Source organism: Hyla sarda, chromosome 5, assembly GCF_029499605.1.
Source record: "Hyla sarda isolate aHylSar1 chromosome 5, aHylSar1.hap1, whole genome shotgun sequence".
In the NCBI taxonomy this organism is placed as follows: domain Eukaryota; kingdom Metazoa; phylum Chordata; class Amphibia; order Anura; family Hylidae; genus Hyla; species Hyla sarda.
Genome location: NC_079193.1, coordinates 207,396,376 through 207,411,205, shown reverse-complemented (window position 1 = coordinate 207,411,205; position 14,830 = coordinate 207,396,376). Strand labels below are relative to the sequence as shown.

The 14,830-nt window shown below is 43.7% G+C and overlaps 1 protein-coding gene across 1 annotated transcript in view; it reads right to left on the bottom strand.

The window, feature by feature from the left end:
• Positions 1-14,830, bottom strand: part of TNFRSF11A (TNF receptor superfamily member 11a) — a 96,584-nt gene that overhangs the window by 29,577 nt on the left and 52,177 nt on the right. The window contains exon 2 of the mRNA XM_056520993.1: positions 3,654-3,723. Within this exon, the coding sequence (XP_056376968.1) occupies positions 3,654-3,723 (70 nt within the window). The remainder of the gene's footprint in view (positions 1-3,653; positions 3,724-14,830) is intronic.

Below are 14,830 nucleotides of genomic sequence, written 5' to 3'. Positions count from 1 at the left end.
TGCGGGCGCATCCCGCAATGCGAATCCCGGCCCCGCTGGTGAGCAGGGACACGGGGTTACTGTGCTCACGGCTGGTGAGCGGGGACACGGGGTTCCTGTGCTCACAGCCGGTGAGCAAGGGCACAAGGCTACTGCGCTCATGGCCGGTGCTAACCACCGGAGCGCAGTATGTAACACTACAATACTATATATTTAATCTGCACAGCTCATCCCTGTATGAAATGCCTGCAAATTGAACTTCCTTTTCAATATGTGACATGTGCCCTTTAATTTCCAAGCAATCAAGAGAGACTCTTAGGGTACATTCACACTACGGAAGTTCTGAACTGAAATTTATTGTGAATATGTCATGTAGCAGCTTCCCACTGCTTTCAATGCAAGGCTGCAGCTCAGTTCCCACTGTGGAATTTCTGTTTATGAAATATCCTCTGTGGATCTAAGTCCGCAAGCAAACTTGTTTAAAGAGAAAGTGACACCACCGTTGCCCATACATACTGCAAAAATAATTGAAGCGATACTTTTTGTCATGTAAATGTGGCGCACCATGGTATAGAAACCCATCTTTAAAGGGGTTATCCAGGAAAAAACTTTTTTTTTATATATCAACTGGCTCCAGAAAGTTAAACAGATTTGTAAATTACTTCTATTAAAAAATCTTAATCCTTTCAGTACTTATGAGCTGATGAAGTTGAGTTGTTCTTTTCTGTCTAAGTGCTCTCTGATGACACGTGTCTCGGAAACCGCCCAGTTTAGAAGCAAATCCTCTTCTACTCTGTGCAGTTCCCGAGACAAGCAGAGATGTCAGCAGAGAGCACTGTTGCCAGACAGAAAACAACAACTCAACTTCAGCAGCTGATAATTATTGAAAGGATTAAGATTTTATTAATAGAAGTCATTTACAAATCTAGAAAAAAATAGTACGCGCTAGGAAAAATAGCAATAGTGAGATTAATTAAATGGAACCGTGTCCTACCTTGCAATGAGTAGTGTGGTACTGAACTGAAGCAGTGGTCCTCTGAAATATGAGCACAACAGAGTTGTTTTAGCAAATCACTGCTTCAGTTCAGTACCACACTACTCATTGCAAGGTAGGACACGGTTCCATTTAATTCATCTCACTATTACTATTTTTCCTAGCGCATACTCCTATTTTTCTAATTTTGTATTATTCACTACTTGTACGCCTTACAGGGAAGCGTACAGGAGTAACGCAGCAAGGATATAGCCCACAGTTTCCTCCAGCGCGGGTGATATTTATTTAATTTACAAATTTGTTTAACTTTCTGGATCCAGTTGATATAAAAAAAATAAAAGTTTTTTCCTGGAATACCCCTTTAATTATGTATGCCAATTCAGTCCTAGGTGTACTGGGGGCAATTGCCTGGACCTGTCTCATCTCTTCCTGTAGCCCCACCTGACCACTTAGCCTGAGCTGCCTCTCAGCAGTGACATAAAGCGATGTGAAAGTCCCAACAAAACACAGTGTATACACAAGATCTCGCATCGGCCATGGCTTCACTTTATGCCATGTTCACATGTTGGAATATCTGTGCGTACATTTCAAGTGGAAATTCCGCTGCAGCAGAGTCTTGTTGAATTCAAATGTATTCTGCTACGTTGTGCAAACGGGAAAATTTATGTGACAGATGTTTCCAGCACGGAAATTCGGTTTTCCATGTCAACAGAAAGAATGAACCTGTTCATGCATAGCTGTCTATGAGACAACGCATTTCTGTGCGGTCCCAGCACCGGAATATAATGAGGAATGTCCGTATGGAGATTTTCTGTGCGGACATTGCAGCGTGTGAACATAGCCTTACTGTTGAGGGGCGGCTCAGGCTTAGAGGTCAGGGGGCTACAGGAGGAGATGGGTGTGGTCCATGTGCAACAAGGAACTGAATTAGCATACAGAATAAAAGATGGGTTTTCATACCATGGCACATTTACATAACAACATCATCACTCTATTTTTTGCAGTGGCAGAAGTATATGGGCAAAGGCATTGTCACTTTCCCTTAAAAGCTTATTTCTGGTGCAAATCATCGTGGAATAATTTCTGCTCCATTTACCAATAAGTAGAAAAGTGCAGGTCTTAAGAGGAATTAAGAGAGGAAATTTTCCTTGCTTAATTCCGTAGTGTGAACCCTTATTTGTTGCTATGAAGAACAAAAAGCAGTTTTTGTATATTTTTCTCTACAATGTCTTTACATTGCACCATTCTTATTGTAAGTTCTGTGGATCCATCCTTGACACCCTAGTCTGCCCTGGTCCCTCTGTTTACTTACCTCAATAATGCACACTCTCTCTGCTGATGACATTCTGAAACCGCTGCAGCTGTTCAGAACGTCATCAGGAGAGCACGTCATCGAGGTAGGTAAACAAAAGCACCGGGGTGGTACACAATGCCGATGCTGGACCATGAGAGGTGAGTATGGCAGAGATAGGAATTTTGTACTTCCAGCTGCCTGCTGTTGACTTATTAAGTAAATCAGACAATCCCTTTAGCCGAGTAGACTGTACTACTGATGGCAGACATTCGGAGGTACAGTACAGACCAAAAGTTTGGCCACACCTTCTCATTCAGAGTTTTCTTTATTTTCATGACTATGAAAATTGTAGATTCACACTGAAGGCATCAAAACTATGAATTAACATATGTGGAATTATATACATAACAAAAAAGTGTGAAAATGTGTCATATTCTAGGTTCTAGCCAACTTTTGCTTTGATTACTGCTTTGCACACTCTTGGCATTCTCTTGTTGAGCTTCAAGAGGTAGTCACCTGAAATGGTCTTCCAACAGTCTTGAAGGAGTTCCCAGAGATGCTTAGCACTTGTTGGCCCTTTTTGTTTTCACTCTGCGGTCCAGCTCACCCCAAACCATCTCGATTGGGTTCAGGTCCGGTGACTGTGGAGGCCAGGTCATCTGGCGCAGCACCCCATCACTCTCCTACTTGGTCAAATAGCCCTTACACAGCCTGGAGGTGTATTTGGGGTCATTGTCCTGTTGAAAAATAAATGATGGTCCAACTAAACGCAAACCGGATGGAATAGCATGCCGCTGCAAGATGCTGTGGTAGCCACACTGGTTCAGTATGCCTTCAATTTTGACTAAATCCCCAACAGTGTCACCAGCAAAGCACCCCCACTCCATCACACCTCCTCCTCCACACCAGAATACCTGTGAAGTGAAAACCATTTCAGGTGACTACCTCTTGAATCTCAACAAGAGAATGCCAAGAGTGTGCAAAGCAGTAATCAAAGCAAAAGGAGGCTACTTTGAAGAACCTAGAATATGACATATTTTCAGTTGTTTCACACTTTTTTGTTATGTATATAATTCCACGTGTCAATTCATAGTTTTGATGCCTTCAGTGTGAATCTACAATTTTCATAATCATGAAACTAAAGAAAACTCTGAATGAGAAGGTGTGTACAAACTTTTGGTCTGTACTGTATGTAGTTAAATTCTTGAAATATAAATTTATGCTGCTTTGTCATAGGTCCATATACGTTTTGACTGTCTAATCCAAATGACTATAAACATATTATACATGATTGCTCGCTGACAAATCCTGCTTAGAAAGGAGTCAAAAATTGAGCTTTATACCATAAAGAAAAGATATCTCCTAGCAGACTTTGTTAAGACGTACCAGGCGGGCATTTATTGCAGCACTGTCCATGATGTTCATACTGCTTCTCTGGGTCACATTTCAGAGAGTTCTGAAACAACACAGGAAAAAATGTTAGCATGGTAAAAGGGTTCTCTTTTTATTGACACTATCCCTTGTCAATAGCAGATCCATAATGTCCCCAGCAGTCAGCACAAATGTACGACAGTAGGTGTTTAGTTTTCCTGCAGTGCCACCAAAGGGAAACTCAAGCTCTGCAGAATGCCCTTTCAAGTCAATGTATTGTTTGCGTAATACAGGACAGGACAGGGCCCCAAAATGACAGACAATACTTGTAACCACTCTCTTCTCTGCACAAGAGAGGAGGATCCCCAAAAAAGGACACTTGTATTTACTTAAAATACTATAACAGGTTATATGTTAATAGGTTTACTAAATTTGACAACCCCTTTAAAGAGCCTTTAAAGGGAACCTGTCATCAGATTTTACCATATATAACGTGTAATGAGTTATATATCATGAATCCTTTGACCTCGGGAATCCCAGGGTCACTAATACCCTTATTTTGTTCCCACCCCTAAAACTTTACTTTTATTATATCAAAGTGGAAAATATACAGTGAGTAACACATTATTAAAATTACGGGCCTCAGTGTGTTTAATATCTTATGTCCAGTCATATATTCACATACAGTATTGGCACTGTTAGTTTGTGACACTGTGATCAGTGGTCTGCAGTGGTTAGCATCACTGTCTAATACACACATGGGGCTCCGAAGTTAATACAGCAGAAATGTCCCCTCTACATGTTTCGTCACTTCCGTGACATCATCAGGAGGAAAAATGGGCATCAACCAGAGCCACCAACCAGCTAGGTATATATGGTGTCATCCAGTCCTCCCCTTTAGGTAGTTATCAGATCCTACAATATTGTCTACTAATCAATCAACTATCACCAAAGCCTATCATGTTACCTCCATTAACATGACGTACATCACCAGTGCCACTGTCCGGCACATAATTGCGTCCTCCACCTATTGCCATACAGTATCTTAGCTATCTCATCTTATTCCCGTTCCTCATTTCTTCCTGAGATGTTAACAGTGGAGTGCCGTGTATAGCGCAGGCGTACCTTGGATCAATGGGTGGATTGCGCAAGCGTGGTTTTCAAATTTACGCTCCTGTTTGTCAGTACAGTCAACTTTGCATGTCCACTAAGTTCTTCTGCTGTCAATCGCGCATTCTACACTTCTCCACACTTCTCCCGCAGATGACTAAATCCTACTGCGCATGTCAGATGGTCAGGACAGATGGAGTAACATCAGGTACACCACAAATATCCATGTTTCTGTAACAAGGCCCACAAGAATCCTCTACAAATGGGATGCCTTTTTTAGGGCCAACTCCATTGACCCAATTGAGCAGAACGGATAAGAACTTAACGGAGAATCTGATAATAAACTACGGGTATACAATCTATCCTCAAGGGAGTTGAACAATATTGAGGGGGATTTGTTGTGTAAGGGACTGACATTTGCACCAGTTCCCAGGTTTGACAATTTTTTCTGAATTAAAGATGTTAATCTTTTTTCCAGAAAGGTAGTGCTCCATAAATGGCATAATCAACATGATCAAGATGCAAGGAGCCTCTAACAGAGGGAGGAACAGGTACGCCATGACCTCAATAAGCTCTGGCTAGAGAGTGAGGGACATCAATTGTCCTTTACAGCCCCCTTCACGGATCCAAAACTGAGGTCCCTAATGACACCACCATTTTCCCAGTTTCCAAAGGTGGAAACATTTGTAGAAGTGGTTACCCAGGATATTGAAATAATTAATGTTGGGAGAGGCATGCAATTCAGTTACCTAAGTCGGGAAGAACAATTAGTGCTAGAAAGTCTGAGGGCTGATGACTCAATAGTCATCAAGCCCTCAGACAAGGGCAGTAATGTAGTGATCCTAGACAGGAAACAGTACATTGACATTTTCATGAATCTTTTGTCTGATAGAGAAAAATATGAAACACTCTCATCTGACCCTACGAATGCTTATCTTGAGAAATTTAGGAAATTGCTGGTTGAAGCAAAGGACAAATCTCTGATCTCGGAATTGAAGTTTAAATTTATGTATAATCCTGACTTCACCATAGCCACGTTTTATGCACTGCCTAAGACACACAAATCCATGAACCCCATTAAGGTACGCCCCATTGCGTCTGGGAAGGATTGTTTGACACAAGGGGCGAGTGTGCACTTAGATAAGGTTTTAGCACCCTTTGTCACCTCACTACCTTCACACCTACGGGACACGAAAGACACTTTGATTAAGATTCACAATATCACTGTCACATATTCTATGATTTTGACCAGCATTGATGTAGAAAGTTTATATAGTAACATCCGTTAAATGCCTTAAAGCTGTCAAACACTTTTTGAGCACTAAGAGCACATATTTTTCTGAGCACAATGATTTTGTTTATTCACTTTTGGAATTTGTGTTGACATATAACTATTTTATTTTTTAATGGGAAATATTATCACCAAACACATGGGTGCATCATGTGCACCTTATTATGCTAATTTGTTTTTATGGTGGTGGTAAGACACAATTGTTTTTGGTGACACTTTGAGCACTTACACAGAACACATTTTATTTTGGGGACGTTATATTGATGACGTCTTAATTTTGTGGGTTGGTGATGAGGCACTTTTTCAGGATTTTATTTCAGCACTTAATACCAATAATATAGGTATGTTATTTACCTATGAGATCGGAGGTCAGACCATACATTTCCTTGATTTACACATTTATGTAGATTGCTAATTGGACGCATCGTTTCAGAGAGAGAGCAAGGAACTGTATCGTCATTTAAGACAGAGGGGGTACGCCAGGAAACATCTCAAGGTAGCCTATAATTGGGCAAGAGAAAGTGAGAGAAGGGATCTTCTCATGCAGACACGGCCGGAGCCAGTATCTCACCAGACGATACGCTACATAGGAACATATGAAGGGCAAACAAATTAGATCATGACCATATTACGTAAACACTGGCATTTATTGTCAAGGGATCCGGAGAGATTGAGAGATGTAGTGGGCAGTAGACCTAATGTGACCTTCCGGCAAGGTGCTAGTACATAGTCATCTGAAGCAGGAAGATAGACCAACGGGTAGGTTAGCAAGTAAGGTAACAGGGTCATTCAGCTGTGGTCACTGTCAGCTGTGTGGCTGATGACTTGGACCGTATCGGGGAGCGGAGTCTAAGGTGCCGCTGGTCTTCACCAGAGCCCGCCACAAGGCAGGATGGACTTGCTGCGGCAGGCGAGACCCAGGTCGCTACCCCCGACACGGCTCGATCACACAGGTAACTGGGCAAGGCGAGGTACAGAAGGATGAGACTGTAGCGTAGTCAAACGTAGTAGAAGGTCAAGGCAGGTGACAAAGGTTCGTAGTCAAAAAACATAGCAGGAAGGTCTGGATACACGGGAATGGCAAACAGGCAACAGGAACGCTTTCTCTCAGGCAAATGGCACTGAAGATCCGGCAGAGAAGTGGGGGAGGTGCAGGAACTTTAAAGAATAGTGTCAGGTGTGAGTGATAATTATGGGCGCACTGGCCCTTTAAATTTCAAAGCTCCGGCGCTCAAAGCTTCTTGGGAAGGTATTTGTCCAGGATATTGTCCTGTGGCTCCCAAGACCTCTCCTTTGGACCGAAACCTTCCCAATCAACAAGAAAAGCATTTTCCTCTGACGAACTAAGATTCTAAGATTTCCTTAACAACATAAACATCTGAGGTACCAGAGATTGAAGAAGGAGAGATAACCCTTTGAGAAAAACGGTTGAAGATGGCTGGTTTCAGGAGGGAAACATGGAAGGAATTCAGGATCCGGAGAGAGGAGGGAAGATGGAGGGAATAAGCCACAGGATTGAGTCGTTTCTTGACTTTATAGGGACCCAAATAACGAGGACCTAGTTTATAACTGTATATCTTGAAACGGATATATTTAGTAGACAGAAGAATTGAAAGACTCTTGGCTGGCTACAAAAAGCATTTACAAGCTGTCATACTTGCCAAAGGGGGCAGTACAAGATATTAACTCTGCAGGGTGCCCAAACTTTTCCAGGTGCCATTTTTTTGTTTTCTTTTATTTTGAAAGTGTAAATGATGGAAATAAAATCTAACTTTTGTTGACATATTTTAAGAATGTCTAATCTGTAATTTGATGCCTTTTGGAGATTTTTCCATCTTTCCTTGGCTTCTTTGTGCACATTAATACAAATTTTTACCTGGGGTGCCCAAACTTTTGATCCCCACTGTAAGTGACGGACCGGGATTCGCATGCGGGTAAGTTCCGTGATGCGAATCCCGGCCCTGCCGGGAGCAGGGACAATGCGCTTGCGGCCCACATGTGCGGCCGGTGCGCAAGCTGTAACACCCGAGCACAGTACAGATGTCCTTTATTAATAATTTCCAGCGCCGCGGCACGCTACTAATTCATTTAAAGCATCGGAGGGTCAGATATGATTAGTTCCCCGATGTGGGGGACAGTGCAGCAGCAGCTGATAATTCATTGGGGGTGGTGGGAGGGGGGATAGAGAAGCAGAGCAGCGCCCGCGGGTCACTTATGATTAGTACCCCAGCGTGTGGGGGGGGAAACCGTTAAATACAGTGGAACTGCCATAATTTCCAAAAATACCGCGATATGCATTTTTGGTCATACCGCCCAGCTCTATTGAAAATCTGTGTCTACCCTAGATATTTGATAGGTCTTCCCAACTTGTTAACCACCCCTGTAGTTTTGGGGTTCCCGATCCAGCTACAGAAGGTACCCTGGGAGCAGCAGTATCAGTGGATAAATTTATATTATTGCACCACTCAGCGGTGTGTGATATTGATTGACAGACGGAACAAGTTGGGGCCCTGAGACCCACAAAGTGTCTACAGTGCTGCTGCCGCTTTAGCGGAAAAGGAGCGGTGGTAATCATAAAAACTTGATCCACTGCGCTTATGCGCTAAATCTGTGACTTTGAATAAATACAGATTTAACTCCTCCCTTCTGTCAGGCCGAATGGAACATAAAACATCTCTGAAAAGACTAAATGCTAACACAAATTCAGTGATAGAGTTTTTTGTTCAACCTGACATCCCTACTAGGCAGAACCACAGAAACCTCGCAACAAGCGATGACCTTGTTCTCAATGAGGTCCTAGTTAGCAATGAGTAGGGAACCCAGGTTAATATCCTTTCCCTCAATGATGTCTTTCCTTAAATTACCTGGAATGAAATGAGCTGGATTAACATTGGGGATGACACAAGAGGTACCTGCTGAGCTGGACTGAGGAACAGGCGCCGTCGGAGTGGTTGACGTGGTATGAAGAGCTTACACATTCCTGGCTTCCACTGACTCTAACCTAGCCTGCATTTCGTTGATGGAGGAGGTCAGATTATTAAGCATTGAGTGCAGTTGTACAAGAAAGGTCTGGACCGTCTGGTCAGGTAGAACTTCTTGACTGGTATTAGCAGTTTCGGGCTCAAGCAATCTATATAATTCAGCTTTCCTAGACATGGCTGGGTACGGAATACCCTTTTTAGCAAGTTCAGAGGTTAATTTTGGAATTGTCCAATTTCTAAGAGAAGGTATTCTGCCGTGGTCCGAGATTCTATCGACGTTTTCCAGAAGTGAGGAAGTTTCATCAATGTCTGAGCCTTGCGACATGGTAAACGGTTATGAAAACAGAACAGAAACAACAACACACATCAGAGGTTTGTATGCAGAGAAGCAGACCTTGCATACCACCTGAATGACAAAGTCACAGATATGCTGATCGTAATAATTGGCAAATGGGGAAGTGAAGAACTGGAATGACCTGAAACACAGACCATAAAAAGTACGACAATCTGCACGACATGGCTAAGCATTCCACCTTAACCAGCCAGACCTACCGCAATCAACTGAAACATCCCGTGAATGAGAAGATGAAAAACCAGGTAGAGAACCAGACTCTGACTAGATCCCAACCTAAAAGTAAAAGAACATAACCTGACTAAACATTGACAAATGCCTAGAGTGAGAAGTTATAAGAAGAATACTAGAGAAGGACCCCGAACCACTTGTAGTGCGCCACAACAGGATAAGTGAAAGCAGATGAATCGGAATGGTACACGAGAATCACCTCTTACCAGAAAAAACAAACTGGAACTAAGACCATGTGGCCAACGAGGTGACGAAGAGAAAAACAGAGCTGATTGACGCTCAAGACAGCACACCCATACCATCTAACCCTAATCACACATCATAACGTGAAAAAAGAAACCGAGTGAGGGAATGTGTGTCCTATAGACGAGACAGGATAAACCACTATAGGCTAAAATGGGAGGAGAAGTGAGAAAGAAACTGATAACGAGGTGGAGATTGACTGGAAGGTCCGAAGCTGAAAGACAAAATTGAATTAAGGAGAGACACTAAAACAGATAGCCAGACAGCTTAAGTGGACGAGAAGCAACCGGTTGCTTACCACTACGTAATAATGATCATGAATCAGAGCTAGACAGTCTGGGTAGAAGCCAAGGCTGCGGGCAAACTGAATTGCAGACAGAAAGCACCAGGAGGCCTATTGATTAAATACATAATCCAAATTAGTACAGCAAAAGACCGGACTGCTATTCGACTAGCTAAAAGAATAACCTACCAGTGACAAAAGAATCGAATCCTAACACCAGGAACTTAAGAACAAAGAGCCAGGTTTATGGGAACTGACTCTAGAAATACTAAAAGGAAACTAACAATAAATAACTGACCATGAGACAGACTAGATAATAAGAGCATACAAAGCCTTACCTAAAGACAAAATGACAAAAAGTCCACTGGTGGTAACCAGTAAACGGAAACGTACAGAAGTCAGGGACAGGAAACAAGCCCCTGCTATAACAAAATTAAAGAGTGACAAGATAAAAAAATGTGTTTAGAGAAAACCTAAGGCCCTTAGCTTCCTACCAATACAGAGACAATGCGATATCATTGACCACAGGGATGATGCCTCCAGCTGAAGATGAACCACACCTGAAAATAAGACTATAATAAACAATCTGTGAAGTGAGACCTAACAAAGCAGGCAATATGTCAATGAAACTGTGATTATAACATAATGGCTATTATCACATATATGTGATAATACATGATATAAATGTGATATACATTTACTAAGCATCATTTAATACATACCGTATATACTCGAGTATAAGCCGACCCGAGTATAAGCCGAGGCCCCTAATTTCAACCCAAAATCCCAGGAAAAGTTATTGACTCGAGTATAAGCCTAGGGTAGGAAATACATCATCCCCCCCTGTCATCATCCAGACCCCCGTCATTAACACCCTCATCATCATCACCGCCTGTCATCATCCAGACCCTCATCATCATCACCTGTCATCATCCCCTTGTCATCATCCCACCCCCCCTTCATCATCCCCTTGTCATCATCCCCACCCCCCTTCATCATCCCCTTGTAATCATCCCACACACCCCCTTCATCATCCCCTTGTCATCATCCCCACCTCCCTTCATCATCCCCTTGTAATCATCCCACACCCCCCCCCCTTCATCATCCCCTTGTCATCATCCCCACCCCCCTTCATCATCCCCACCCCCCTTCATCATCCTCTTGTCATCATCCGCCCTCAGTGGTTTTCAACCTGCGGACCTCCAGAGGTTTCAAAACTACAACTCCCAGCAAGTTGTACTTGCTGGGAGTTGTAGTTTTGAAACCTCTGGAGGTCCGCAGGTTGAAGACCACTGCGGCCTTCAACATCATCCAGCCCCCTCTCACCACCTTTAGTTCTGTACAGTACTCGCCTCCGCTCGGCGCTGGTCCGGTGCTGCAGGGCTGTCCGGAGAGGAGGTCGTCCGGTGGGATAGTGGTTCCGGGCTGCTATCTTCACGCGCCCCGCCTCTTCTCCGCGCTGCGGGCCCGGAATAGAGGCGTTGCCTGGACGATGACGCAGAAGTACGTTGGTAATGAACGTACCTCTGCGTCGTCGTCAAGGCAACGTGACTATTCTGGGGCCGGGCCCGAAGCGCTTAGAAGAGGCCTCCCCGGTGAAGATAGCAGCCCGGAACCACTATCCCACCGGACGACCTCCTCACCGGACAGTCCTGCAGCACCGGACCAGCGCCGAGCGGAGGCGAGTACTGTACAGAACTAAAGGGGGTGAGAGGGGGCTGGATGATGTCGAAGGCCGCAGTGGTCTTCAACCTGCGGACCTCCGGAGGTTTCAAAACTACAACTCCCAGCAAGCCCGGACAGCCGATGGCTGCCCGGGCTTGCTCGGAGTTGTAGTTTTGAAACCTCTTGAGGTCCGCAGGTTGAAGACCACTGCGGGTGGAGAGTTCACTCGAGTATAAGCCGAGGGGGGTGTTTTCAGCACGAAAAATTGTGCTGAAAAACTCGGCTTATACTCGAGTATATACGGTGTGTATGTGTATATATATATATATATATATATATATATATTGTTTTTTTTTTTGTTTTTTTTTAAAGGTATGATCCACTACTGAATAAATAAGCAGCCCCACCATATATTAACTGATGACAATAAACACTCTAGGCAAACAGTAAAACCTTTGTCACTTAGAACTACAGGCTGTGACAAAGGTAAAGCAGAGAAGCAAGCCTGCAATCCCCCTAGACTGTATAAGCCTGAGTATAACGGGATCAGGAGGCAGGGGCTCACGTGAGCCGAGCCCAGGATGACAGGGAAAACTAGCACGGCTTGGCGTGAGCCCGAGAGCAGAGCGCTGCAGTATGTCATCCGGAAAGGCAGTGAGCCGGGACAGAACGCTGACATCCAAGGCTACGCAACCAAGCTTACCTCTGTGAGCTGCGCTGCCCGGAGCAAACGAAAGTGCGCCGACAAGCATACTCACAAGCGGGAGTGAGACCGACCTGCCGCTGAACAGGATGGAGCCCTGTAAGAGACGCCGAAGCCATGCCAAGTACGAGGAGACCTCATAAGCAATTACCGGCGTGCAAAGTGGGAGAGCCGGCCGGGAGCATGTAAAGCCCATGCCCTTCCCACAAACACAGGCTAAGCATTAGCCTTAACACATATTAAAATATGTCTGTATTTACAATTCTTTGCAAATCTGCTTTTATTATGCTCCAATGGACTATTGTGCTCTAATAGACAGCTTCATTATAGAATGTTTTTGTGTATAAGTAATATATGAGCATGAAAGCAGACATAGAATTGTATCTGACATGCGCAGTAGGATTAAGTAATCTGCAGGAGTCTAAGTGCGGAGAAGGGCAGAATGTGCGTTCACAAACAGAAGGACTTAGTGGACATGCTCAGTTGACCGTGCTGACGAAAGGGAGTCTAAGTGTGATAACCAGGGCAGTGGGCAGGCGCTTACGTGATCCACCCATTGGTCCGAGGTACGCCTGCGGTGTACACGGCACTCCGCTGTTAACATCTCAGGAATGGGAATGGGAATAAGGTGGGAATAAGATGATGTAGGCGAGATACTGTATGACGAAAGGTGGAGAACGCAATTATGTGCCAGACAGTGGCGCTGGTGATGTACGTCATGTTAATGGAGGTAACAGATCATAGGCTTTGATAGGAGGATAGGAGTTGATTGATTAGTAGACAATATTGTGGGATCTGATAGGATAATTACCTAAAGGGGGAGGACTGGATGACACCATATATACCTACCTGGTTGGTTGCTCTGGTTGATGCCCATTTTTTCTCCTCATGATGTCACGGAAGTGACAAAACATGTAGAGGGGACATTTCTGCTGTTTTAACTTCGGAGCCCCATGTGTGTATTAGACAGTGGTGCTGCAGACCACTGATCACAGTGTCACAAACTAACAGTGCCAATACTGTATGTGAATATGGGACTGAACATAAGATATTAAACACACTGAGGCCCGTGATTTTAATAATGTGTTACTCACTGTATATTTTTCACTTTGATATAATAAAAGTTAAGTTTTAGGGGTGGGAACAAAAGGGTATTATTGACCCTGGGATTCCCGGGGCCAAAGGATTCATGATTAATATTGACCCTAACCCATTCTGGGAGTTGTTTGGTTCAACGAGTTATACATAGTACAATCTTCTTCCTCGCCATTCCCGAGAGATGTTTCTGCCACCAAGGATGATGAGAATGTGATGTTTGAGAGTGTTTCTCGCTGGCCCCTTAAGTAGTCTCCTGTGCGGGGAGCTATACTCACCTAGTCCTGCTGTAAACACGCCCCCGCAGCTTAATCTGTTGACAGGTTCCCTTTAACATTGGAACTATCATGTCTACACACAATTACCATTTCTAGCCACAGCAGTGACCAGCTTCAGCCAGTGATTGCTTGAGTGAGCAGTTTCTGTTGAGAGGACTCGTCAAAGCAACCAAGAAAGCAGCGCGGACTAGCAGAAATGGGGAGCAGTCGGAATGGCAGCTGCAGGGGATTGGAGTAGGTGAGTATGACTTATTTTTATGTGTCTTTGTCCACAAGTGTCCTGTATTCTGTGCAGAGGCAATTACATGTGTAACTGCTCATCTTAACTCTTGCCCCTGAATTTGACAATTATAGATCAACTTATCCTTCCTGACTGAAAAAGACGGCATAAGCTGTATTTTTTCTCCTGCTATTTTCCCTGGCGGCCCTGATGGCTATTGTGTACACTATTGTGTAATAACGGTAGAGGGAAAGGGGCCTGAGTAAGTTATGGAATGTTTGTAAAGATCCATCAATCATGCTATCTGGTTTTATCTACTTAACAATCATGCTGGAGGCTTTTTTTATTTTCAGATACCACAGATATAGTCAGAACCTGGATATTCAATTAAAAAAAGCCCTGCCCTTCATATTCAATAAGTGACAATGGCTCGGGCAGTGGCATTTCGGAAAACACCTGTGCACACATCCTGGTCGCCTTCTATACAAGGTCTACCTATACAAACCCACTGAAAATGTTATTTAATCCTTTAACGACTCAGCCCATTTTGGTCTTAAGGACCCAGCACATTTTCCTTTTTGCACTTTAGTTTTTTCTAAAAATCATATCCCTTTAAATTTTGCTCCTACAGACCCATATAAGGGCTTGTTTTTTGCGTCACCAATTGTACTTTGAAATGACATCACTTATTTTATAACATAATCTGCAGGAAAACAAAAAAAAAAAACGTATTTGTGGGG